This window comes from Echinops telfairi, unplaced genomic scaffold, assembly GCF_000313985.2.
Source record: "Echinops telfairi isolate 266 unplaced genomic scaffold, ASM31398v2 ScPeMD7_7465;HRSCAF=8503, whole genome shotgun sequence".
Classification (NCBI taxonomy): domain Eukaryota; kingdom Metazoa; phylum Chordata; class Mammalia; order Afrosoricida; family Tenrecidae; genus Echinops; species Echinops telfairi.
Window position 1 is genome coordinate 8717679 of NW_022111365.1, and position 18606 is coordinate 8736284.

The window sequence follows — 18606 nt, forward strand, 5'->3', positions numbered from 1 at the left end:
TGCTTCTCAACTAGATGGCCGCTTGTTTATCTGCAAGTCTTTAAGACCCAAGACGCTATATCTTTTGGTAGCTGGGCACCATCAGGTTTCTTCACTACATTTGCTTATGTACACATTTGTCTTAAGCGATCATGTCGGGAAGGTGTGCACGTTGGAATGCCAATTTAATAGAACAACATGTTCTTGCACTGAGTAAGTAACTTGAGTGGAGGCCCAATGTCCATCTGCTGCCTTAATACTAAACCTATAAATATATGCACGTAGATCTATTTCCCCACCATCCTGTATAAATATATTTACATATGTACGTGCTTGTATTTGGGCCTCTATAAATACCCTTTGTCACCTAGTTCTTTCCTCTATTCCCTTTTACTTTCCTCTTGTCCCACTATCATGCTCAGCCTTCATTTGCATTTCAGTAATTTCTCTCGGTTACATTGCCCTTGCTGAATCCCTACCAGGACTCTCATACCCTCCTTGCCACTAATTTTGGATCACTTGTTGCTCCCCTGTCCCTGGGTTGGTCCATACCACCTCCTTACCCCCGCCACCACCTCTCCCATGTCCCCCGGCAACCATTGGTTCTGTTGATTTCTCCTCCAGACTATTCATCCGGCCTATCTTATCTAGATAGATCTACCAGTTTTCTGGTCTGGTAGCAGGAGCTCTGGACGGGTGAGTCCTATCGAGTCCCCAGTTTCCCCCAGTTTTCGTGATTTGTATTTTCATCAAGCCCTCTCCATACTTATTTATCAAATTGCTGATAGGATGATATTATTGTCACTCTGCAATTTGTCTTAGGTTGCTAACTCTAGTTAGTACACTGATAAAATTTCACCAGTTTTTTTTTTTCTAATTTGAGAAGCTTTTCAGTTAACTCTAAGAAGAGAAACTTCAATTAATGTAGGGGGGAAAAGGTTTCAAAATATTTTATTTTCTCATTTTAATTTATACATGTGTATTAACATATAAATAAGAAAAATTTTGGAGGTTCTGCATCAAACGTTAATGGGCATCTATTTTAGGTTTTTTATATTTTGGTGGATTTTCTGTTACTGTTAACTGTACTTTCAGGTTTTTTGTAGTGAACTATTTGTCATTAAACAAATAAATAAGGAAATATCTTTTAAATTATAGATATGAAAAGACCCTGACTCGGTTGCATGTCACATATGAAGGTACTATAGAAGGAAACGGTAGAGGCATGCTACAGGTAGGTGAATAATGTATGAATAGCAATGTGTTTGGTATATTATCATGTCAAGCTTCTGGAAGCAAAGGAAATTTTAAAAGGTGTTTTGTCATCTGAACTTACTTGATGCAAACAAGTATAATAGAAGAATGGAGAAAAACACCAAACAAACGATTTTGACAGCTTCAGTAATATTATTTGCCAGTGCACGTTCTCTGCTTCTCACATGTGCATCTTTGAAAAAACCTTTGACAGATAACCCAAGATCTGGACAGCATTAAGCCTCTTGGTTCAAACAACAATTGTAGATTGACAGTGAAAGTAGTTCCCAGGGTATTGTCTTGACAAGCTGTCACCGGGCATTTTTGTTCTTTTTCTTTAAATATTCTTGTTCTGCCTCAAATGATGACCAGGTTCAGATATTTTCCTGCTACCTACAGCCTTATGAAGTCTCGAAGTCAAGCATCTAGGACTGATCGATTTTAAAAAGGCATTCCATTTAAACAGCTTGTTTTAGGCATGTGAGTCAACTATATTTGCTAATGTAATTTCCTACTTTTAGATCAAGTAGTTTTGCTCACCCTTCAAATTTTGCTACTAATTTATATTATTTATGAAGCAATTATATTGTTTTGACAAAAACATATATTTTTGGAAAAAGAGGTTAACAAACATTTTGTGTACCTAGCTTTTAAAATATATACTGCAAAGGACTTTATTAAAGTGTTAAAAAGCAAAGACAGCTCTTCGAAGACTAAGACCTAACCTTTACTATACAAAAGCCTGACGGTGAATAATAAAAACTGAAAAACTGATGCATGTGAATAATGGTGTTGTTGGAGAATATTGAATATATCCGAAGTTCCAGAAGCATGAACAGGCATATCCTGGAAGAAGCACAGCTATAATATTCCTTGGAAGTTTGACAAGACTTCATTTCACATCCTTTGAACATAATGTTAGGAGGCACCAGTAACTAAAGAAGGACATCATCCTTAGTAAAGTAGAAGGTTTGCCAAAAAAAAAAAAAGACTTCAACAAGGTAACTGGGATAATGACTCAATAATGGACTGAAATGTAGTCATGTTTGTGAAGATGCCACAGGATTGGATAATGTTTCATTCTGTTGTATATAAAGTCACTCTATATACTGCACCCAACAACATCAGTGTTGCTAGTTAACACTACAGGATTCCAGGCCTTTCATAGCACTGTAATTCTACAAGGAATTGTTTAAGGTTGAGATTCTACCCCACATCCTTGGAATGTATTACAGTTGAAATGTAGATTAAAAGAATACCATAATGCTGCTAGTGCTATTAATTTCTCTCTTTTGATCAAGATATAATTCAGAAACAATCCAAAAAAGTAGTTTTAAAGTCACATGACTGGCTAAAAATATAGATTTGACTATATGCTTGTTTTCATATATTGGAACAGGTTTTTACATGTAATGGAGTCTTTTATTGAGAACTTTTCAGAATAGTAGAAGCTCTGATTTTCTAAAAGACCCCTGATTTTATAGGCATATTGAGTTTAGTGTATTTATTTTATGAATGCCTTTAAAATAATAAATGCCAGCCTTTTATTTCAAGGGTGAACAATAACACACACATTGAATATATTTCCAAATACTATATAAGTTGGATAGAGCTTAACTTGTAATATTTCGTCTGTATATCTTGCTCTTGAAGCAGTTAAATTTAGTTCATCTTAAATCTTCTGATTCTTATTTGTATTCACAATATCATTATATTTGTAGGCATTTATTTACTCTCTCTTCTCATGTGCTTTCCTTTTAACTTGTTGTTGTTGTTAGTTACTGTCAGCTCATAGCCACCACATCCTGGTACAAGAGAATGAAACATTGCCTGGTCCTGCATTGTCCTCACAAATGTTCTTATGTTTTCTTTTCTACTGCCATCATTGATTCTAGTTCTAGTTGCCTATTTAGTAGTCATGTAACTATGTCTTTCTTTTACCAGTCCATTCTTTTAGCTGTACCCCGAATTACCTAAGTAAAACACACATTCAGTTGGGTTTTTTTTTGTTTTTTGTTTTTGCCATCTTTCCCAAGACCTTTGGAATTAAGTAAAAGTTCCTTAGCATAGCATCCCTGGGCCACTCTCCCTACCTGTTGCCATGAATTGAATTGTAGCCCCCTAACCTAGGTGTCAACTCAGCATGATTTTTAGTGGTTTGGCAGTTGTGCGATGATGTGATCATTCCCAAGATATAATCTGATGTGCTCAACTGAACAATTGTAAGGAGCATGTATATTATGCAACACCCTTACTCAAGTTACACCGTGATTCAATGTAAGGGGACTTTCCCTGAGGTGTGGCCTGCATTGCCTTTTATCTTTCAAGAAATAAAAGGAGAGATGAGTGAGCAGAAGTCACAAGGGCCTGACTACCACCAGGAAAGAACCAGAAATTTAACATTATCCTTTGGATTCAAAGTTACTGCACTGAAAACATCCTAGACTGGAAGGAATATTGCTTTAAAGACACATATCGATCCCTAAGGAATGTTCCTCCCGAAGATATTGAAAGGAGACAAGAATTTTTTCCCAGGTCTGACAGAAAGCATTTGCCTACAGCTGTTGTTTCAAATTTGGACATCTAGCCTCCGAAGCTATGAGAGAATAAATTTCTGCTTATTAAAGCTATCTACTTGTAGTATAAGGATAAGTAAAAAAATAGTGCTACAAAATCACAGAACCTATCATGAAAAATATCAGCATGTGAAGTTATTGTTCCTCAACAGCTCCAGCTAGGTCTGTGATAATTAGGGTTAGTGTCAGCTTGTTTGGGCCAAGATCCTTAGTAGTTTGGCAATTGAGTCCACCCCCATGATGTGATCTAATATAATGTAATCAACTCCACAATGGAACCTGCTGTGAACTGCCAAGCAGTTGTGGGAAGAGTAGGTTGGGGTGCAATTGAAAAGAAGTTTCCTCAAGTGTATGTGCCCTACCCCTATTTAAAAAGATTGTGGGACGGTTTGGGTTCTCTTGCTGACCTGGATCCTGTATCTGTCACATTGACCTCTGTTTCTCTGGACTTGTGCCAAAGTCCCACCATATTGTCTACCAACCTTGGATTCATTTGACTCTGCTGCCAGGAGCCTGACTTGCTGACCTTGGTTTCATCCATCTTTACCTCCACCAGCCTGTTGTCTTTCTACTTACTGGTTAGTTTTCCTGCTTCTTGGTTCTGGAGAAGCAAAACATGTGACCCACAAACTTGAACCATAGTAGTCTTACCCACTTCTATGACTATATGAGCTATTTATTTACATATAATTATGTGTGTGTAATATTACCAAGATACATGTGTGAGTGTGTGTGTGTGTGTGTGTGTGTGCCTCACTGGTTTTGCTTCTCTAGAGAACCCAGCCTAACAAGTTCTGCATTTTGACCTTTCACCCAAAGAATTCTTCATACTCCAGTTTATACCACAGCGAAATGGCAGTTTTGGCATCCTCAAGGGACTCAAATTGTGTTCCTTTTCAGTGTTCAGAGTTTGAATTTGGGGAACAAAAAGACAGATAGCCCTAGCTACCTTCCAAGAATGCGTGGGTACATCATGGTAATGGGGAAAAAATTCTTAGTGGAATGCTTTTGCCTTTTTCTCACTGATGCACCAATGCAGTGTTCTATTTTCTTAAAACTACTTAATAATCTCCCTTGATCATTCTATGCCCTTTGAGAAAGTTTTTCAAAAACATCCCTGTAGGATCCCAGAATACAGTCACCATAATCTTCTGAACTCATGCTTTGAATTGAACTGGCCCAGCAGATCCCCTTGGGAGCCACTGTTTTAGTTGGACCTTGCCCTCTGGATCATATTGGTCAATCCAAGACATATCTCCAGTTATGATTTACTCCATAAAATTTTCTTCATTAGCTTCAATATTGGTGTAGAAGACTAGTGAAAGTGTTTGATTGCCATGATATATAACGAAGATGTAATTATACCAAAGCCATGTGAAATACATAAAGGAAAACAAGAGTGAATGATGGGGAAATGGTATCGAAACCTTTCCAGATAAAGATCTCCCTTGATTTATGGCTCCTAAGGCCAGATAAGGTTTATTAATAAAAACCCATATAATACATGAATGCTTCTTAGGAAAAAGAACCTGAAAGCTCCATTTTCCAAGTTCCTCCAAGATTTGGGGGATGCAGAGAGATAGAAATGTTAATTGCAATGAGATAAAAGTACAAGGAGTCATACTTATCTTCCTTGGGGAAATTATTAATTTAAGGTTTATGTTTTTTGGGGAAATGAAAAGGTAAAAATTTAGAGGAATTGTGCTTCTTTATCATATATGTGAGCTTTTAACAATCATTTAACATGTAATATTTATCCAAATATAGGTGGATTTTGCAAACCGTTTTGTTGGAGGTGGTGTGACCAGTGCAGGACTTGTGCAGGAAGAAATTCGATTTTTAATTAATCCTGAATTGATTGTATCACGTCTCTTCACTGAAGTGCTGGATCACAATGAATGTCTTATTATCACAGGTTAGTTTGGGAAAATCTGGACAATGTATTAGATTTCCCCATTCAGATATGGCATTTCTCGAACAAGAACATTAGTCTCAGTGTTTTCATTTATTGATTTATATTTGTATTATGAAATTGTTATAATTGTTTTTTTAACCTAATTTTAAGAGGCATGTACTTCTTTTTCTTTGGATTCTCCCCTTCCCCTTTGGATTCTTATCAGAGTAACATGGATTAAAAATTATTCTACTACCCTTATGTTTAAAATTTTGTGCTCCTCAAAAGAAGATAGTGGTGTGTCTTTAGGTATATATATTTTTTCTTGGTTTGTATTTTGAAGTCATTTGTTAACACTTCAATATGAAGATACTGTACAACTTTGAAATGCACAATTAAAGTACTTGGAAAAGTCAATACAACAGTAAGCTTTATAGAACAGGTCTTATGTCATTAATGTTCAGTGCATCATATCTGTTCTGGAGATGTTCTAAAATGTCGGATGGGATATACTCAAGATTGTAGTATGGCTTTCATGGATTTATTTCAGTTTCATTAGCTTCAGTATGAACTTATATGTGAGAAAGTGATGAGCTGTTCCACAGCTAGCCCCTATCCTGGGTTTAGCTGCTAAGATTGAGCTTCCCCATGGTCTCTCTCCACAGATACAGTCAATTGGATTTCTGTGTATTCAATCTTGAGAATTCCATGTGTACAGTTGCCATTTGTGATGGTGAAAAAGGGATTTGGGATAAAGAAATCATTGGTCCTGTGAAATTTTATCATGTTATCTCCAATTGTTTTTCCATCACCAAGGGCTTGTTGGTGATGGAAAACATCCCACTGTTATTTCTTCCTCTTTGCTTCCAACTTTTGTATTCCTATCACCAATAATTATCCATGCACCTTGATTCATGTTGCTCAATTTCAGACTACAGTTGTTGGTAGAGTTCTTCAATTTCTTCATCACTAGTTTAGTGGTTGGTGCATAACTTTGAATAATAGTTGTATTGACTGGATTTCCTTCTAAGGAGATCAGTATTATCTTATCACTGAAAGCATTGTACTTCAAGATAGGTCTTGAAATGTTGTATTTGACAGTGAAACATCAAGAGAAGATGGAATGGAAAAAATACACAGTCACTGAACCAAAAAGAACTAGTCAACAGTCAACTGTTTCAGGAGTAATGAGCAAGAACCAAGGGTGCACAAGGAAGTTCAAACTGCACCGAATGCACTAGCCAAAAGCAAGGCTGCAGGAATTGACTGAATACCCAATGAAATATTTGAGAAAGCTGAAGAAGCACTGGAAGCACTCACTCGTCTATGCGAGCAAATTTGGAAGACAGCTATCTGGCCAACTGACTGGAAGAGATCCACATTTGTGCCCATTCCAAAAAAAGGTGACTCAACAGAATGCTCCAACTATAGAACAATATCGTTGATGTATCACACTAGTAAAATTTTGCCTAAGATCACTCAGTGGTTGTAGTAGTACATTAACAGGGAACTGCCAGAAGTTTTGGCCAGATTTAGAAGTGCATATGGAACAAGGGATATCATTGCTGGTGTCATATGGATCTTGGCTGAAAGCAGAGAATACTACAAAGATGTTTACTTGTGTTTCATTGGCTATACCAAGGCATTTGACTGTGTGGACCATAATAAACTGGATAACCTTGAGAAGAATGGGAATTCCAGAACGTTTCATTGTGCTTATGAGGATCTTGTACATGGATCAAGAGGCAGTTGTGCAAACAGAACAAGGAAATACTGTAGGGTTTAAAATCAGGAATGGTTGTGTCAGGATTGTATCCTCTCACCATACTTGTTCAATCTATAAACAAGAAATCATCAGAAAAACTGGATAATATGAAAAGAATGTGGCATCATGATTGGAGGAAGGTTTATTGACAACCTGCGTATGCAGATGACACAGTCATGCTTGCTGAAGATGAAAGGATTTGAAGCACTTGAAGAAGATCAAGAATTAGCACCTTCAGTATAGATTAAGACTCAATGTAAGGAAGACCAAAATCCTCACAACTGGACCAATCTTGGGTAACATCATGATAAATGGAAGACTGAGGTTGTCAAAGATTTTGTCTTACTTGGATCCACAATCATTGCTCATGGAAGCAGCAGTCAAGAGATCAGAATCTGCTGTATTGAAAAGCAAGGATGTTACTTTGAAGACTAACCTGCGCCTGACACAAGCCATGGAATTTTTTTTTAAATCACTTTATTAGGGGCTCATACAACTCTTTTCACAATCCGTACATACATCATTTGTGTCCAGCACATTTGTACATATGTTGCCATCATCATTCTCAAAACACCTGCTTTCTAATTGAGCCCTTGGTATCAGCTCCTCATTTTTCCCCCTCCCTCCCCGCTCCCCGCTTCCCCTGAACCCTTGATAATTTATAAATTATTATTATATACACCATCCGACGTCTCCCTCACCCACTTCTCCGCTGTCCGTCTCCCAGGGAGGAGGTTATATGTAGACCTTGTCATCTGCTCCCCCTTTCTCCCTCACCTTCCCTCCACCCTCCCGATATTGCCACCCTCACCATTGATCCTGAGAGGCTTATCTGTCCTGGATTCCCTGTATTTCCAGTTCCTATCTGTGCCAGTGTACATCCTCTGGTCCAGCGGATATGTAACATAGAATTAGGATCATGATAGTGGGCGAGAGGAAGCATTTAAGAACTAGAAGAAAATTGTATATTTTATCCTTGCTACACTGCACTTTGACTGGCTCGTCACCTCCCCGCAGCCCTTCTAGGCCATGGAATTTTTGATTGCCTCATATGTATATGGAAATTGGACATTGAATAAAGAATACTGAAGAAGAATTGATGCATTTGAATTGTGATCCTGATGAAAAATAATTGAAAGTACCATGGACTGCTAAGAGGACAATCTGTTTTAGAAGAAGTATAGCCAGAGTGCTCCATAGAGGAAAGGATGGCGAGACTTTTTCTTATATACTTTGGACATGTTGTCAGGAGAGACCAGTCCTTGGAGCAGGACATCATGCTTAATAACATGAGGTGCAGTCAAAGAAGAGAAGGTCCTCAATGAGGTGTATTGACACTGTAGCTGCAACAATGGCCTCACAATCATTGTGAGGATGGTACAGTACCATACAGTGTTTTGTTCTGTTGTGCATAGTGTTGCTATGAGTCGGAACAGAATCAGTGACATCTAACAACAATGTTGAGTTTTTTGAATTTTCATACTACTCTAAGGAGCTTGAAAGATCTGAAATAATGACTGTTCCCATTATTTGGATATATCCAGTATGACTTTTAAATGTTTATCTGTGTATAAAGGATAAAAAAACAGCGGAAATTTGAAAGTTTCCTTAGGGGCAATAGTTTGTGTTAGTTGGGGATGAATAACTTAAAAACTTAGAGCGAGAATGTTTACACAACTCATAGAATGTAATCAATGTCACTGAATTGTAGTTATAGAAACAGTTGAATAGTGGTGTGTGTTTTGCTATATACTCATAGCAGCAATTTTAATAAAATTGAAATGTTTTAATGTTAGCTGTTAAGCTAAACTTGAACTGAAGATTCAGGACCAAAATATATCATCAATTTTTAAAAGTTGTACCTAATATGTTTTATGTGCTCTTACACTAGTAAAGTAGTAGGTCTCATCATCTGCCATGAATGTTGCTATAAATAAAAGCTATCATTTCCTCCTCGAACATTATAATAATAATAATTATTATTATTTTTACAATAGTTTACCCCCAGACTAAAATACCTCTGAGCTTATATCTCATCTCAAACCTACTTGCAGCCTTTGTAAAACAAATGGAAAATTGCAGATCCATGACGCACCTTCAGATTTGTAGTTACCTCAGGGTAAGGACATTTAGGGTGACTGTTAACACAGCATTTAAAAAATCCATTTAACTTTTATTATAGTACTCCTAATTAATATCTGTGATGTGCTGTTCCCTTAATGGAAATGGCCATTTCATCATCTATTTGATGTCTGGATTTCTGCCATGTCCTTTCTTAAGAGACTCTTAACCGCGCACTGCAATCTGTCTGCTTCATCAGTTCCATTCCTTCAATGGTGCATCCAAGATCAGTGAGCTAATAGCTAATGGTGAGTGTTCTGCTTGGAATCTGTAGAATCATTTGAGAAATTGGAAATAAGTTAAATTTATCATCATTGTAAAGCATCTGCTTGGTATCAGATTTTTAACTAAGTATGAAACAGGTCATACAAACAGATAAAGTACTTTTATCCAGACAGCATTGTTTCTCTGTTTATTGTGATTCTCCTTGTGGTAACCACCATGAGTTAAACCCATTTAGGAACTACACATAGATAACAAAACTCTCACTTCGCTTTTCATTTTTTCTTCAACATCCAGCAAATGGTATTACAATTGCTCTGGGTAGCTGTTTTGCTGTTTCTGTTTGGTGAATATACACAAGCATAAGATTTGTACTGAACAGTGTTAGTATTCTGAACATGAAACTTGTCTTCTAATGAATCAGATCACACCAGGTAGCATAGATACTTGCATCTTTTCTGAGTGTTAGTAGAAATTACTCTAAGTGAACACTTACAAGACTGGTTCCACAATTTTCAACACTAGAAGTGTTGCTGACTGATAAAGAGGTCTGGGGCTGCCTGTCACTGTTCAGCCAAAGACAGAGACCAGGTTGATTTGAGAAATTCTGAGTTTATATCTACAAGCACTGGCAGAAAGAAACAGTGAGATTTGCTACCTCCAAACTGCTTTGAAGATTCAGTGAAAATCAAACAAGTTAAATTCCTTAATCTATGTGACAGGCTCAGGGGCAAATAATTAACAACTTTTGAAGATGATCAAATTATGGGACAAAGGGAGCAAGGCTCACAGGAGAACAGTCAACCTTTCGCCAAGGAGCTATTATATCTTGGGTCCCTTTTAACAAACTAAATCTCAGTAACCTGAATCCCAGAATTTGTTGTTGTTGCTTGAGGTGCCATATAGTCATCTCACACCCATAGTGACCATATGCATAACAACACAAAACAGCACATCATCCTGTGGCATTTTCACAATTGTTCCTATGCCTGAGCCCATTGATGCATTCACTGTGTCAATCCACTTCGTTGAGGGCCTTCCTCTTTTTCACTGCCCCTCCACTTTATCAAACATGACGTCCTTCTCCAGGGACTGATCTCTCCCGGCAATATGTCCAAAGTATGTAATACTTTGCCTCTACAGAGCACTCAGGCCTTACTTCTCATACAGAGCGGTTTGTTCTTTCAGCAGTCCATGGTACTTTCGATATTCTTCTCTAGCACCACAGTTCAAATATGTACATTGATTCTTCTTTAGTCTTCCTTATTCAGTGTCCAACTTTCACACAGGCATATGAGGCAATGGAGAATACCATGACTTGGGTCAGGCATACCTTAGTCCTCAAAGTAATATCCTTGTTCTTCAATACTCTCAAGAGTTCTTGTGCAGCAGATTTACCTAATGTAATAAACCTTTTGATCTCCGGATCGCTGCTTCCATTAGCATTGATTATGGATTCTAGCAATACAAAATCCTTGACAACTTCAAGCATTTCTCCATTTATCATAATGTTACCTGTTGGTCCAGTTGTGAGGATTTTGGTTGTCTGCACATTGAGTTGTAATCTATCTTCAGCACCAAGCGCTTCAAGTCCTCCTCACTTTCAGCAGGCAAGGTTGTGTCATCTGTATAATCACTAAGCCTTCCTCCAAACCTGATGCCCCATTCTTCACATAAGCCAGTTTCTCTGAATATTTGCTCAGCGGAAAGACTGAATACATATAGTAAGAGGATACAACATGGGGCATACCTTTCCTAATTTTTAAACATGCAATATTCTCTTGTTCTATTTTCATAACTGCCTCTTGATCAATGTTCAAGTTCCTCATGAGCATAATGAAATGTTCTGGAATTCCCATCATTCTTCTTTTGTCACCTTTTATGTGAATAACAGCAAGCGAACTCCTTCACCCCCTCACCATTGCCAAATGATACTAGCTCATTTGGGACAGATCCAAACCCAATTGATGTTTCCAAAAATATTTGGAAATAAAATATTTTATTGTTTTTATTTTCTACACTTTAATCTCTGAAAAAAAAATTGTTTATCAAAAACAAATTATTAGTAAGGGAATATAATTTTTTACTAATAACTCTCAAGCATCATATTGCTATCATGAACTCTCTTTTAAAACTTACTGTTAGATGAAATTGAGATGAAAATTTTTAGAGCAGATCATCAATTTTACGTTCGATTCATAGAATTTTTGTTTTAACTCGTCCACTGCAACCCCCTCCGTGTAGCATCACTAATCCTCTTTGCCCAGTAGTTCCTATTTCCGTTATTCCTTTTTCCCTGATCCTTCTTTGCTCTGTCCTTGGATAAATGCTGAATTTTCTCTCTTAAATAGTTGATAATTCTAACACATGGGGTAAGTTACGTTCCAGGACTGAAGTGGAGACTAAAAGCCACCCTGGGGGTTCTACGTCTCTATCTAACCAGTAAACCTGGTTGGTCTATTTTATGATTTGGGGTTTTGTTCCACAATTTTTTTCTCATTCTATCTGAGACCTTCTTATGTGATCCATTTCAGAACAGTTGGTAGTGGTAGCTGGTCACTATCTATTTCTGATATTAGGCTTGTGGAAACTGATGTTTGTGTGGTCCATTCGATATTCATTCATTGGACTACTTCTTCCCATGTGTCTTTCAATTTTCATCATTATTCTCTCTTCTGATTGGAAGAGACCACTAATTGTACTTCAGAAGACCATTCACAAAGATTTAAGATCTCAGGTGCTACTTACCGAAGTAGAATATATAACATTGTCTTTGTGAACTATGTTATGCCAGTTGACCTTGGTGTCCCCCAAGACTGTAGTCTTGACTGCCCAGGCCTAGCTAAGGGTTTGTTTCAGAAGTATTTGTAACTGTGCTCCTGTCTACTCCACTGTAATCATGAAAGTATTTGTAGCAAAGGTAAATATGTATATACAAATTCTTTGTCAAATATATATATATGGATATTGCAGTGAATGGCAAAGGATGTGGACATATCTGACCTCTGACTTCCTTATTGACTTGAGGCTGGGGTCAGACAACCCCCATGGTCCATCCTTCTTTACCTATTCTGATAGCTCCCACACCACTCTACATATATGCTGAGTTTGATAATTTGTTGCATTAGCTATGCAGAACATTACTCAAAATTAAGGGAGGTTATTAAGTGGGGACTTAATAGGTTACCACATGTCAGGATCTTCAAACAGTGAGGATACAATGGTTAGTCACCTCAGCTAGTAGGCAAGTCTCTCCCCAGTACTCAGCCTCTTAGCCACTTGTTAGCCAAATCTGATTGGTTCTTAGTCTCTAAACCACATGGTCCCTTTAGCCTTTGTCTCCATGAGCCAGGAAGCCAGCCTACCTCTCACTCTGTCCCACATTTCCATAGTCCCAGACCAGATGAGCAGAAGTTATCTCATAGTCTCAGTGCTGTTCCTGAGTCTTTGTGCCATAGTTAGTGATGCATGTAGTCTTGTTGGATTTTGCCACATCAGACAGAGATCTTGAACACACTCTTACAAGGTCCTCCGGATTTCTCCCTCTGCTACCTCAAAGTAATCCTTACAGGCAGAGGGCTGGTAATGAAAACTGACATCTATTAGTATTACACATGTCCTGTTAGCATAATCCCACCCATTCATTTGGTGGGAGTTACACAGACGTGTAGACGAGCCATAAGAAATTTTACTCTACCACAGCTATACTCCCATTCTCCCTCCCATTGCTGTTCACCCTGTGTGTCCAAGTATGTACTCCTACGTTCTGCAAGATTGTTTATGTAACAGTATTTGCCTCAATGACTTTCCACTCTTGCAAAATCCCTAGTGTCTTCCCTTAGGAAAACATTTTTGGCCATCCTCCTTCTTACTATATATTGCTCTCCCCTTCGTCCATTTAACACTGTCTACCTTCTAGCTGGTGATTTCCCCTTCCTGTCTATCCCCACCATCCCTGATAATCTTCAAAGAAATTTTTTTTTTTGGTGTGGAAATCTTGTCTTTTTACAATAGAGGTCTCATACTATATTTGTACTTTTGTGATAATGAACTACATTCAGTACAGTGTCCTCCAGGTTCATCCATGTTAGTAGGTATTTTCGCAGATTAATTGTTATCCTTTAACTTGGCATTGTATTCCATTGTATGTATGTACCAAAGTTAATTTATTCATTCTTCCACTGAAGGAATTTGAAGTTGTTTCTATTTTTAGGCTATTGTGCATAGCCCCGGGGTTAACATGGATGTGGAAGTATTCTTGTCCCAGCCCTTGTTTCTCTAACATACTTATCAAGTGAAGAGATCGTTAGATCATATGGTATTTCTATTCCGAATATCTTGAGGAAGATGCCCTATGATTTTACACAATGATTGAATCATGTTATAGTCTAGCCAGCAGACCAACAATGTATGAGGGTTCCAATCTACTCGTGCCCTTATTAGCATTTATTGTTTCCTTTTTATATTTTTAATTTTGAAATTAATGCTAGAGTAAGGTGATATTTCATAGTTGTTTTGATTTGTATCTCTTAAATGCTAGTTTTTGGGAGCATTTCATTTGTCTGTTAGCTGCCTGTTTTCTATGAAGAACTGCATGTTCTTGCGCATGCCCTTACCCATTTTAAAATTAGATTATTTTTTCTTGTTGAGGTGTTGATGTTTTCTATAAATTCTAGAGATCAGTCATTTGTCCCATTGTCCCATTCGTCACTGCCAACAAGGCTGTGTTGTCTTTTCACTTTTTGTCTGTTTGTTTCAAAACAAGGTCTTTTGATGCCCTAAGTGTCTTAATTTTTAGGAGGTTCCAGTCATCAGGTTTGTCTTCTGTTGTTTGTGTATTTTTCATTAATTTTGATAGTATGTGTATACCGTGTACTGTGGTCCCCGAGTTTGTCACTATTTTTTCATTGCTGACCTTTATGGGTCTAGGTTTTGTTTTGTTTATTTGGTTTTTAGGGGGTGGTGGTGGTTTAGGTTTTACATTTAGGTCTTTTATGCATCTTGAGTTTGTTTTTATATGTGGATTGAGGTATGTGTCCTATTTCATGCTAATGCAGGTAGTATCCAACTTTGCTAGCACCATTTGTTAAAGAGACTCTCTTTTCTATTTAATATTTTCCAGTCCTTTGTATTTATTGTTATACTAGTACTAGTCTTTTTGAATACTGTGATTGTTTTAGTATATTTTGATATCAAGAATTGAGTGGCCCAACACTTTGTTCTTCTTGATCAGATTTTAATGAGTGCCTTCTAGTTTTTGTCCTTAAGTGAAGATTTATCTTTTGTATAAAAATGTGTTGGCTTTTTCTAGAGAGAATATCACAAAAGTCTTTCAGTCATCTCTTTTTTTTAAAATTGTTTTATTTATTTATTATTTTATTGGGGGCTCTTACAACTCTTTTTTTTCCCCCAATGCTATAAAATTTTTTAAAATCATTTTATTAGGGACTCATACAATTCTTATCACAATCCATACACACATCAATTGTGTAAAGTGCATTTGTACATTCATTGTCCTCACAGTCATCTCTTATGTGCTGTTGAGATGTAGTCAATTAAAGTGACCCTTCTAGCCACAATTCCTTGTATGATGCATTATAAAATCTGACCTCTATTTCTGTGGCTGTAGTCCCATTTTGGAGGGAGTAGTCAGGATAAAAGTGGGAGTATGTCTTCAGAGAATGTGAACCAAGTCACCAATCTTTGGTTCCTTGAGGATATGGTCTACTGAAAGACACAAATCATATTTCCATCAAGAAAGTATTTTTAATTCGTGTCTAATGTTTAAAAAAATAAAGAGCCGTCTCAGAAGTGGGGTAACAGAAATAAATCCCAGGACCATGAAAGAAGAGTCACTTGTGGAGCACATTCAAAATTTCTGTCTAAAGATGGTGGAGGCCGAGACCAAAGACACCAGTGGCTCTGTTGCATGGAGACCATGGGACAGAGCAAAGGAGCAAATCTGAGACCAGAGGCTGAGGCAAGGAGATCAAAAGACAGAAAAGCAGCACCAAGATTATGAGACTGTGAGGCAGAACAGGAGGCAGGCTACCTGGCCCGTGCAGACAGTGACCAAGGGACCAACCTTGTAGCTGAGAGGCTGAGAGAGACTTGACTGCTAGCTGAGAAGAGCTTCTATTTTGGACCAAAAGCTATATCTTTACTGATCCTGACTTTTGATAACCCCCTTCCTTCCCTTACAAACCCCATAATTGTGAGCATTGTCTTTGAATTCTGTGTGGTCATTGCAATGAATGATTGAGACCAGCATAGAAGTAGTGCTGTTGGAATTGATGTCCGAATAGGTAAAGAAAGAATGAGGGTAGAAGCATACCTGACCTCTGTCTTGTGGCAATAAGGAAGCCAAAGGAGATCAGATATGGCCTTTGCGCCATTTTCACAGCCATTATCACTGTTTACCTTTGCATTTCACCATAGTTCATCAATAAATTTGAATACAAATGGTATCTATTTTTCAAAGCACTCAGTGGTCGTAATTTTTAAGGATATCTGCCTAGAAAACCCAGGATTTAATTAGTTTAGAGCTGCAGTTCTCAAACTGTGGGTCACGACCCCTTTTGGGGTCAAATGACTCTTTCACAGGGGTCGCCCGATTCATAACAGTAGCAAAATGACAGTTATGAAGTAGCAATGAAAATAATTTTATGTTTGGGCGGGGTCACCACAACATGAGGAACTATCTTAAAGGGTTGAGGCATTAGGAAGGTGAGAACCACTGGTTTAGAGCAAAGGCATTTGTACGTACCATGTATACCATGTATAAGCTGAGTGTTTCCGCACAGTTTTATGCAGATTTTGTGGTAAAATTAGGTGCCTCGGCTGCTATTTGGGTTGGTTTATACTCGAGTATATATGGTAAATTTTATTCTCTATACCATGAGGAAAGAAGCTTTTGGACACACTGGTTAAGTGCTTGGCAGTTTGAATTTGCTGGTCACTCTGCAGGAGAAAGAGCAGTTTGCTTCTATAAAGACTTAAAGCTTTAGAAACTCATGGCCAGTTCTACTCTATTGCCTTAATGGCAACACATTAGTTTGCAGTTAAGCATATTCATACTCATAGTGACCCTATATACACAACTGCCCCACAAGTTTTCCAAGGCTGTAAATCTTTATGGAGGCTGACTGCCACATATTCTCCTGCAGAACTACTGGTAGGTTTCATTTAGTAGCCGAGTTTTTAAGCTACTGTACCACCAGAGCTCGTTTCTCCCCTACCCCCTTAACCATAAAACTAACTTATTCCGCTCATGAGAACCAAACCAAAACTCACTGCCCTCAAGATGATTCCAACTCATAGAATTACCCATGTGGGTTTCCAAGATTGTATGTTACCTTTTTTTTGGTCATATGATTTGTTTATTATTCAAAAAAGCTTCAGTTGTATTATGTAACTTTCTGACTCCGTGCCTTCAACATTTTCACAACTCTTTTCTGCTCCTCAATAAGGAAAGCACGGTGATCCTGTCCCGGGTACATAAGCCCTGCTGACATGGTTTTCTTTTTTGGACAACCTCATGAGAATTTTAGGTCTCCCAGCACAGACTCCTCGAAGTTGGCCAGGGCACACACCACATGCATATTTCAGTGCTTTCTCAACCTTCTTTATATAATAAAGGCAAACAATTCTATTACCAGGGGTCTGGGACAGCCTAATTTTGTTAGAGGCTGTATTGTAGGACAACATATGCCGGTAGGTCAGACGCTGAACCATTTTGAATGCCTCTACACAGCATCCCTCAAAGCGCTGCTTGTTACTTTGGGGGGAGTAGAAAGCTACGTCCTTCTCCAGCAGAGCACTTGGTGGTTTTGAACTTTGTGGTTAGCAGCCCAACTTAAAACCATTATGCCCCCAGGGCTCATTCCTTTCAGGAAAGAACACTAAAACCATCCTCACTTGATGTAGAAGCATGCTAGCTAACATTTTATATATTGCAGACCAAGTGTTTATTTTAGGGTTAATAAATTAAAATAGGAAACATTTCCTTTTTATAAACAAGAAAGAGCCAACATTCCTGGTTATCTATATTCCTATCTAGAACAGTTGCATTTAGCCTTCATGTAAATGGAGTCATGTCTTAGCTTCTCTCCCTGCTTATAGAATTGGGTCTAATGATACTAATACTAACTACTTTATTATTTGAATCATTTTAACATATCTTAAAACATTTTCCAAGCAATTCTATGAGCTAAGCAAGAAAATAATTATTAATAACCATGATAATAAGATGAGTCTCATTTAAGTTTCTCTGCCTATTGAAAATCTACTTTGGATTCTTCATCTCTCCCAATCTTGGTGTGATATTCTTTTTATCATGTCAAGCTGGTTTTTTACATTTTTTTTCTTAAATCATTTTATTGAGGGCTCGTACTATTCTTTTTTTTTAAAAGGTACATATATACATCCATTATGTCAAGCACATTAGTACATTTGTTGACCTCATCATTCTCAAACATTTGCTTTTTACTTGAGCCCTTGATATCAGCTCCTCATTTTTTCCTGGCCCTCCCCACTACCCCCTCCCTTATGAACCCTGGATAATTTATAAATTATTCTTTTTTCATGTCTTACACTGTCCAATATCTCCCTTCACCCACTTTTCTGTTGTCCATCCCCAAAGGAGAGGGTTTTATGTAGATCCTTGTAACCTTTTCCATCTTTCTACCCCACCTTCCCTCTACCCTCCCAGTATTGCCATACTCAGCATTGATCCTGAGGGGCTCATCTGTCCTGGATTCCCTGTGTTCCAGTTCTATTTTTTTTTTTTAACATTT

At 37.7% G+C, this 18606-nt stretch overlaps 1 protein-coding gene across 2 annotated transcripts in view; it reads left to right on the forward strand.

Moving 5' to 3' along the window:
* The window catches only part of PARG (poly(ADP-ribose) glycohydrolase), a 164577-nt gene that overhangs the window by 103480 nt on the left and 42491 nt on the right, over positions 1-18606 (forward strand). For both annotated transcript variants that reach the window (XM_045283673.1, XM_004716237.3), the window contains exons 12-13: positions 1138-1213; positions 5577-5724. In XM_045283673.1, the coding sequence (XP_045139608.1) occupies positions 1138-1213; positions 5577-5724 (224 nt within the window). The remainder of the gene's footprint in view (positions 1-1137; positions 1214-5576; positions 5725-18606) is intronic.